Source organism: Bidens hawaiensis, unplaced genomic scaffold, assembly GCF_021521415.1.
Source record: "Bidens hawaiensis isolate Kalapana, Puna unplaced genomic scaffold, B.hawaiensis_p1.1 tig00013302_1, whole genome shotgun sequence".
In the NCBI taxonomy this organism is placed as follows: Eukaryota; Viridiplantae; Streptophyta; class Magnoliopsida; order Asterales; family Asteraceae; genus Bidens; species Bidens hawaiensis.
Genome location: NW_027492128.1, coordinates 327,113 through 335,651, shown reverse-complemented (window position 1 = coordinate 335,651; position 8,539 = coordinate 327,113). Strand labels below are relative to the sequence as shown.

The window sequence follows — 8,539 nt, the reverse complement described above, 5'->3', positions numbered from 1 at the left end:
AAGAAAAAAACAAACTATTTATTTATGATGATTATATTTTAGAGTTATTCATGACCCGCATATGTTGTTTAAATAATAAAAAATAAAAAATTCATGACCCGTATCTTCACTATTTACCAACATTTTTACTGGTCCATATACGAGTCAACCATTTGAGTAATTGACCCCTCATCATTACTTAATTGAGTCATTGCAAATCACTCCAAGTTCTTTTTTCACCAATTTCATGATCAGAAATGATTAACATGTGTCAAGAGAATATTACATGAAATTATATATATCTAGTCTAGTGCAAACCTAGCCTCGAACTTTAAATTGAGATTATGATCACACAACACAAGGAATAAAAATATTGGAAGCTTTTTGAAGAGGTAGGTCCCAGCAGATCCCAGTTGGACCCGCAAGACTCACCTTGAACAGGGACGTCTGCGCAACGACCAACTGCTCCAGCAGGACCCACCATGCTCAGAGAACCTTACGCGCAGTACGCCAGCTGTACCCGCAGGGAAAGCCTCCCAATGGTGAAGTACCCCGCCTGTTCCCGCAGTTGCGGATACAAGCCATCAGGGAAGGCTACCCGCACTAACAGCAAGGCTACACGCACAAGGCACTAGCTACTTCAGTAGTCACATGAAGGAATGAGCAAGGCGGAAATACTCCCGCCTAAATGAGCCAGTCCGTATGCTTCTGGAAGATCTTTTGTACTATACCTACTAAGGTATGGGCAGAACAGACGATTTGACCAGAACAGCCCATGAACCAATCACAGGGTGACAGCTCACCGACAACAGTACGAGGAGGAGCACCCTCTAGTACTGTTTGTCACTATTAGCCGCTGCCTACTCACCAACCCTTACGATGGGACGTGCGCAGCCTACAGTTGGTGGAACAGTGCGTAGCCGGCAGTAAAGGAACAGTGTACAGCCGACCTTGTAGCTGTTGGCCGTAGCCTATCCACCAACCAGTATGGCCTGTGCGTAGTCCACTGTTGGTGGAACAGGAATACTATTCAGCCGGCTGTACCTTCTAGGAAACCTACCTTCGGCTATAAATACTCCAACACCTTGGAATGGTAAGGACATCATCTGATATCTCATTATCTTATCTAGCAATCTCTTAATATACACTTATATTCAGAGCAATCTAGTCTGATTCTCACGCCGGAGGGTGGTCACAAGGAGGAACCCCCCCCCCCCTCTCAGTGACGAGCTTACGGTGTCTGTTTTGCAGGTCACCTGAAGAACAACCTTCTCTGCTGGACCTCATACTCGTGGGAAACATTACTTAACCCTCAGATTATCCGTAATCTGCCCCGGGTCACTTAGTGTTTCTTCACTTTTTTCAGGAGATACGAAGAATACACTAACCACCACCATCCAAAAGCAGCATAGAGCATCATTCCATGTAGCTCTAGGTTAATAATTAATTAAATTACAGATCACTTTACACAAGAACATGATTTTAAGGGGATGCATTACTTGCAAGAAGACATGCCTACTCTCAAACAAAGATTAGGTTGTCTAAGGAATCACTATATACATGGCTATATAATATCACACATATAAGTATATATATTACTTAAAGCATATGGCATATGCACCTTAAAAAATTCACTAATTCCACTTGGATGGCCTCCCTTATTATATATGTCTAAGTTCTTCAACCATGTTACAAGCATACCAAAAAATGGATTCTATTTGATAACCATGGTACAAGAACAAAGTTCGGTTTAGAATCTAATGCTATTATCCAAAACCCACCCATCGAAAAGATATCGATAAGAAAATAACGTCCCCATTAATTAAAGTTACGTTGGAATATATACTTTCATCCTCAAAATATCTTGTTCATCTTGACAATTCGATAAGTAAATAATATCCTCATTAATTACCTATAATTGATGTCACCGCTAGAAAACCAGTCAACTGAAAGATAATCGTATCAATACGAATATTGAAAACCAGAAGAAAGAAAGAAAAAGGAAAAGAACATATGCAAGATCAGTTTGGAATCTTGGAAAAAAGCTGGTTGCTATATATTCATTTCAAAGGTTCCTTCAACATCAACTTTAGATTAATAAACCCACCCTGGACTTTCTACTTTCCCTCTTTATTGTTATTTGTTTACTTTAAGCCATTGCAATTATTAGGACAACATCAATGCTCCTCTCCAGTGGATGGCCCTGAATACTCATTTGACTTGATCATTTTAATCATTTACTTTATCATGCTTATGAATGCATTATCTATCATCCCATATCGTATCAATTAATATTATAAAAATCGCGCTTACAATCCAAAGAGTTATTTTTCTGAGACCTCCTTTGTTGGTTCGTTTATCTTTATCGATTCTTGATTACACTAACCTAGGACATATGTCAATTCAATCGGGTGTAGCAATTTATTATTAGGGTTTTCGGTTTCGATTTGCAACTTGTATCAATGATTTTTAGGTCATTTAGTAGAATATATTATCACAAAATGACATTTGAGCCGAAAGGAAGTGAATTAAATTGAGTGGCATGAGTTGCATGATCATATATCCATGCAGCCTTGGTTGGTCGCTATAAAGAAAAAGATCTAAAAGCTAGCAAGCATCACATGATGACAAAGAGATTACAATAAATAATGGACTAAAAGAGAGTGTTGCAATACTTTGGAAGGGGGGCCACCATATTGTCTAGGGCCCACATCAGATTCTTTTGATATCCTCACTTTTTCTTGGCTATATGTTACTTGTATATATATACTCGAGTATTCACATACAAAAACTCAAAACTAACACCAAACCAAAACTAAAACAACTTCTTTTAAGCAAAGCATTTATATTTTATACACACATCATTAACACTTGCCTAATGGCTATGCCCCCCAATTCTGTAGTTCCAACTACAGAACACACCACTACTACTTCCTCAAAACCTATGGAAGTAGTGAAACCGCATCATGATGCCCGTTCGCCGTCCTTTCTACGCCTCGTCTTATACCCCATAACTTTAAAGGTTTCTCTCTCGCACGCACATCATGATCGTTCGTGTTTAATGTTTCAATGTTGTTACTAATGACTGTTGCATTTGTTTTCAGTTTGAAGATGTTGTTTACAAAGTTAAGATTGAGAGAACGGGTACATGTTGCGGTGGCGAAGTGAGCATGAAAGAGAAGACAATATTGAATGGCGTGACGGGTAAGGTTAGCCCCGGGGAGTTACTCGCAATGTTAGGTCAGTCTGGAAGCGGGAAAACCACCCTCCTCACGGCTCTTGGTGGAAGGCTCACGGGTAAACTGTCCGGAAAGATTACATATAACAGCCGTCCATTTTCAGGCTCAATGAAAAGGCGAACGGGGTTTGTCACCCAAGATGATGTGCTTTATCCTCATCTTACTGTTACTGAAACCTTATTATTCACTGCTATGTTAAGGCTACCTAATAGTATTAGTCAAGATGAGAAAGTAGAGCACGTGGAGCGAGTTATCGCCGAGTTGGGGTTAACTCGGTGCAAGAATAGTATGATAGGTGGTCCGCTTTTTAGAGGCATTTCAGGTGGAGAGAAAAAGAGGGTGAGCATTGGCCAAGAGATGCTAATCAACCCGAGCTTGTTGTTGCTGGATGAGCCGACGTCTGGTCTAGACTCGACCACCGCTCAGAGGATTCTAACCACTATCAAAGGGCTTGCTAGTGGAGGCCGAACCGTTGTCACAACCATTCATCAACCATCTAGCCGACTCTTCCACATGTTTGATAAACTAGTTTTGCTGTCCGAAGGCTCACCGATTTACTACGGTCCTGCATCCACCGCTTTGGAGTATTTCTCATCCGTTGGATATGGAACATCCATCACCGTTAATCCGGCTGATCTTTTACTAGATCTTGCTAATGGTAAGTTACTTACCTTATAATATTACATATGACAGTTTAAAGAAAGTGTCATGTGTTCATAATTTTACTTTTGAAAATGAAAAGAAAGGCCCCACCTCTACACTATGCTCCATTATGCTTACAAAGCATCTTATCTTCATATATGTTAACTTAAATGACAGGTATTGCGCCTGGTGTGATGCAAGAACATGAGCAAGGTGAAGCCACAGACAAGGATCAGAAGCTAGTCAGGCAAAAACTACTCACAGCTTATGAAACAAACATTTCAACAAGACTGAAAGCCGATTTATGCGGTCTGGACATTAGCAACCATATAAACCAAGCAAAAGAAGCCGAAACAAGTGAGTTGTGTGCAAAACCAATATTGTCGTGCTTAATCAATCGCGCAAAATGCATAAAACCTAACTTATTGTAAATGGTGTAGGAAACCATGTGAACTCAGAACAATGGTGCACGAGTTGGTGTCATCAGTTCCGGGTGCTACTTCTTAGAGGAGTAAGAGAAAGACGATTCGAGTCTTTCAATAGGCTTCGAATCTTCCAAGTAATAAGTGTCGCCATACTTGGAGGACTTTTATGGTGGCATACACCAACAGCTCATATTGAAGATAGGGTAAGAGTTATATAATCCCTAAATTTGTATAAAGTTAATAAAATTTGATGAAAAACTAACTTGGTATCCTATGAGCAGGTAGCGATGATTTTCTTCTTTTCGGTTTTTTGGGGTTTTTACCCGCTCTACAACGCAGTTTTCACATTTCCTCAAGATCCAAGATCACTTATAAAATTAAACATACTATTGGAATTACATATAATCATACTGCGTAAAATTTCACAAATTAAACATATTATTGGAATTACATATAATCATACTGCGTAAAATTTCACCTATATATAGCAAAGCTATTAGTAGGTTCTAAGATTGAATGAATACAAAATCCCGCTCACATATGTATACTTACAGGATGAGAAAATGGCCCGTGATGGTGCCAAGACGCTTTTTTACCGCCATTTCCATTTACTCGCTAAGAATATGACACGTGATAGTGTCATTGCGCCTTTTTGAGCTCCAAAAGGCACCAATGGAGATCATGGTGTCCTTTTAATTAGATTATACTTTAATTTAATCATTTGTAGCGTTTAACTCGGCATATTTATAAAAAAAACTTAGTCAAGCTACTTGTGTAAAAACTTGGTCAAATGGCACTACCAACCGCAACAGGACAGTCAACCCAAGATTTTCTTTAGGTAAAACTAGTTCAACAACTTATTTTTCAGTATGCCCATATGTAGCAGGATTCTTTGAATAATGAACAACGGTTACAATTTTTAAATCCGAAATTTACTTTTTCAAGTGTTTATAAGGATGCCTAACTTTGTATGAGTAGCACTAAAACTAGAATTAACTAACTAGCAGTACAACTCAATTTAATAATCCACCCACTAAGCAACTTTTGGTGCTAAAGTTCACATTAATCATCCACCACCATCCAAGTGTAGGCTCAACTCACCTAAAGTCTTGTCATAAACTAGTTGGGATATAATTTATTATTAGCAGCTATAAAAGAGTAACAGGCCAAATCCAATTATACACATCAAACCAAATCTATATACCTTTTGTCTAATATAAACAGCCACTCGGTAGAAAACGATACTGTAAGAAGACCCGTCAGGTCGAAATCAGAAATTAGTGTAAACAAACTATTAACTACATCTTATTGAAAACTTAAAAATCTGTAACAGGCAAAAACATCAAAGCGTTGGTGTGCAGCAAACAATGTATTATACTGAAACAAGATTTACTCACAGAGATGGGATAATAATTGGCTTTCTGACATCTTGAAAGACGGAATCTGCCCGCTTGTTGAGATCAGAAGTGGGGTTTAATGAATGGCTCTTGACATCATGAATCGTCACTCGTCAAAAAGAGAAATTGTTGGAATCATTATCATCATCATCATGATTTCCTCTAAATGTAGTGTGGCCACTTTCTGTACTTTTAGAATGTTAAAAGCATCTTATCACAACATAATTAACTAATAATACTAAGCAATCAGATTGAATTCAAGTTTAACCTAATAATGTAAAATCATGCACTTGCACGCGTGCAGGCAAATCAGATTCATTGTAACATTGCTGTTTAAATGTTCAATGGAATCCAGCTGAGTAACTGTTTTTGGATTTGACTAAAGTTGCTAATCACAAAATCAAAAGCATTTGTAGCAATTTTGACAAGAGCTGGTCAAACCATAACCCAAAAATCAGCATTTAGCGCAGTTTTTGTAATTAAAAAAGTATCAGAAAGAGCTTGAAACATTTTGGAATTTACTTTCTTTTGATCCAAGAATCGATGCTCGTTAACTTCATAAATCCGTTTTCATTCCTCTGGTAGTTGCAGCAACTCTCGTATCCCTTGTGAAACCTGCAACGCCGGAAAAAATTTCAGTTTTTCAAACCGGTTCCAACAAAAACCGGGTTTTGACTTTTGTTGACCCAAACAGGAAGCGGTTCCAACCTAAACTGGTTTGGGCAAAAAACTAAAATAACACACTATGTATGTGTTGGTTTTGGGTTTTACATTTGGGCTTCAAGTGTTTGGGCCCAACAAAAATTGGCCCAAAATAATGAGTTTCAGCTTGAACTTTTAGCCTAAAACTTTTGTTCACCACACCTGAAAGTTTGAGCCCAAAATAATGAATTTAGATCATAAATCCAGTCACAAACATTCAAACAAGTTCAGTACAGTTCATTTCTGAGTTTCGGTTGCCAAGTACCGTTCAGTTTTGGAGCGAAATATAACCGACACCGAACCGTAATTTTTGAATTTCCAAAAAAGAAAGGTCTTATTAATTTAGGTCGGTTATGTTGGTGCGATTTTATTAGTTAATCGATTTTTCCTCACCTCTACACGTTTCATTTCAGAGAAGTATCATCATAAAGATGATAATTAGGCATAAAAGCTAGAAAGAAATAACGAGTATTGAATTAACATTTTGTAAGTAAACTTACCATCTTGATTTGGGCTTTAATTTGGGCAATAAGACGCGTGTATTCCTCAATTTGCCTACATAAAACAACAAAACTATTATACACTATCATAACACTATGCAGAAAACTCAAAAACAAACGACTTAATATATTACTTAGCCAGCTTTTCTTCTCTAGCGGGGATGATATTCAAAGCCTCGGACCATGTGAGCTCTACATGAAATCCAAGCCCAACATCTACAAATATGTGACGTGTATCAGGCCTGCAGACATTTAACAGTTTTAAGCATTAGATTAATCCTTTAACTTAACAAATAACATCCATCTAAATAGCACGTGTAGATATATACTTATTACTTACACAGCAGCTTGAGCGTGTACTTCAGAACCAAGATTGACCATCGACCTTAAGCTCGTTATACTATTCTTCTCTAAATTCTCCAAATTTTTCCTTAAATCAGAGCTACAAGTAAACGGCGTCAAGTGAAAGCACACGCAATTTGAATATTTTGAATGATGTATACAAATGAATATAACAAAATAACAAAAGGATACAAGACTTTCTGTTGTTCGAAGACCTTGTCCCTGCAATATTAATGCAAAACCAATTAGGTTTTAAAAGACTAAATATTCAGTAGGTAACTGTTATTATATACCTTTCGGCTATGGCACGAACAAGGTCGGGCTTTAAGTGGCGGTCAACGAATTCCTCAAATTTTAGTATCTTTTCTTCCCTGAGTCTATCCATTTATGTCCTACAATACAAGCAATATTAATCTATATCTATACTATATTAAAATACATATAGGAGGGGCAAAAGAGTCATTTCAACAAAACTCTTAAAATTAAGAGTTTTAGAAATTAAGAAGCTTAAGGTACAAGTCAATGAAGCATGCATATTCCTAGGGTGTCAAATTTGGATCTCTCTTTCTATCGCCAGATTTTGAGCGGTTCTTTCAAATTTTGAATTCTTCCCCCTTTTAGCTATTATTGATAATTCAGGATAGAAGAGAGCCACAAGAGAGAGAACGGCTCATCTTCTTAGCGAATAGTGGCAACAAGGTTTGGGAGAGAATCGATAGCTGCTAGGGTTCAGCCGTGAACATAACAGAGGCGGTGATGGTATTTCAGCGGCGGCGTAGGACTTCTGGGGTTTTGATTGATAGTTGATTTCCATTCCAGTGACGAGTTTCAAACGCGATCTCGGGCGACGACAACCTGCTGCAACAACAAAGGTTCGTATTGTTTTATTTTATTCGATCTTATTCTGTCTGGTTGTTTACTTCATCAGGCTATATCTTTCATAATTTGGTTCAGCCAGTCATACTCATTTATTTGATAACTTGGGAAATTTGATGATTTTCTATGAGTAAGTTTCATGACTTATATATTTTTGTTTTTCAAATTATTGCAGACAAGATGAGTACAAGTAGGGCATCTTTCAGATCTAGCTACCGAGGAAGAAATTCACGAGTTTGCTTCGTAACATTTATGTAATGAATAAATTGATTTATGCTTTATTGTTATCAATTTATAATACAGGTTGTCATAATATTGGCTGTTCTTGATGCTTGTAGGGCTCTTGAATTGCATTATTGCTAATGGTAATCTCTTAATTTTAAGAATAAACTTTCGGTGAGCATTTGTCTTGTTTTGCACAGTTGATTGGGTTCTAA

General features: G+C 37.6%; 2 protein-coding genes across 2 annotated transcripts; one reads left to right on the top strand and one right to left on the bottom strand.

Moving 5' to 3' along the window:
* Nucleotides 1–2,834: 2,834 nt before the first annotated feature.
* Nucleotides 2,835–4,441, top strand: LOC143543816 (ABC transporter G family member 14-like). Its single transcript, XM_077036052.1, has 4 exons — nucleotides 2,835–3,001; nucleotides 3,084–3,876; nucleotides 4,038–4,221; nucleotides 4,301–4,441. The coding sequence occupies exons 1-4, from the start codon at nucleotides 2,858–2,860 to the stop codon at nucleotides 4,365–4,367; spliced, it is 1,188 nt and encodes a 395-aa protein (XP_076892167.1). The 5' UTR covers nucleotides 2,835–2,857; the 3' UTR covers nucleotides 4,368–4,441.
* A 1,540-nt stretch (nucleotides 4,442–5,981) lies between these two features.
* LOC143543815 (uncharacterized) lies at nucleotides 5,982–7,611 on the bottom strand. The gene is made up of 6 exons (XM_077036051.1): nucleotides 7,520–7,611; nucleotides 7,419–7,448; nucleotides 7,225–7,326; nucleotides 7,019–7,126; nucleotides 6,885–6,939; nucleotides 5,982–6,297 (listed from the first exon to the last, which is right to left on the bottom strand). Exons 1-6 carry the CDS (start codon nucleotides 7,609–7,611, stop codon nucleotides 6,253–6,255), a joined length of 432 nt encoding a protein of 143 aa, XP_076892166.1. The 3' UTR covers nucleotides 5,982–6,252.
* Between the last annotated feature and the right edge of the window lie 928 nt (nucleotides 7,612–8,539).

Coding starts and splice junctions, on each gene's coding strand:
- LOC143543816 (XM_077036052.1), top strand. CDS start 2,858: ATGGCTATGCCCCCCAATTCTGTAGTTCCAACTACAGAACACACCACT. Junction 3,002..3,083: donor TATACCCCATAACTTTAAAG/GTTTCTCTCTCG, acceptor ATTTGTTTTCAG/TTTGAAGATGTTGTTTACAA. Junction 4,222..4,300: donor AAAGAAGCCGAAACAAGTGA/GTTGTGTGCAAA, acceptor TAAATGGTGTAG/GAAACCATGTGAACTCAGAA.
- LOC143543815 (XM_077036051.1), bottom strand. CDS start 7,611: ATGGATAGACTCAGGGAAGAAAAGATACTAAAATTTGAGGAATTCGTT. Junction 6,940..7,018: donor AGAGAAGAAAAGCTGGCTAA/GTAATATATTAA, acceptor TGTTTTATGTAG/GCAAATTGAGGAATACACGC. Junction 6,298..6,884: donor TTAAAGCCCAAATCAAGATG/GTAAGTTTACTT, acceptor CCGGCGTTGCAG/GTTTCACAAGGGATACGAGA.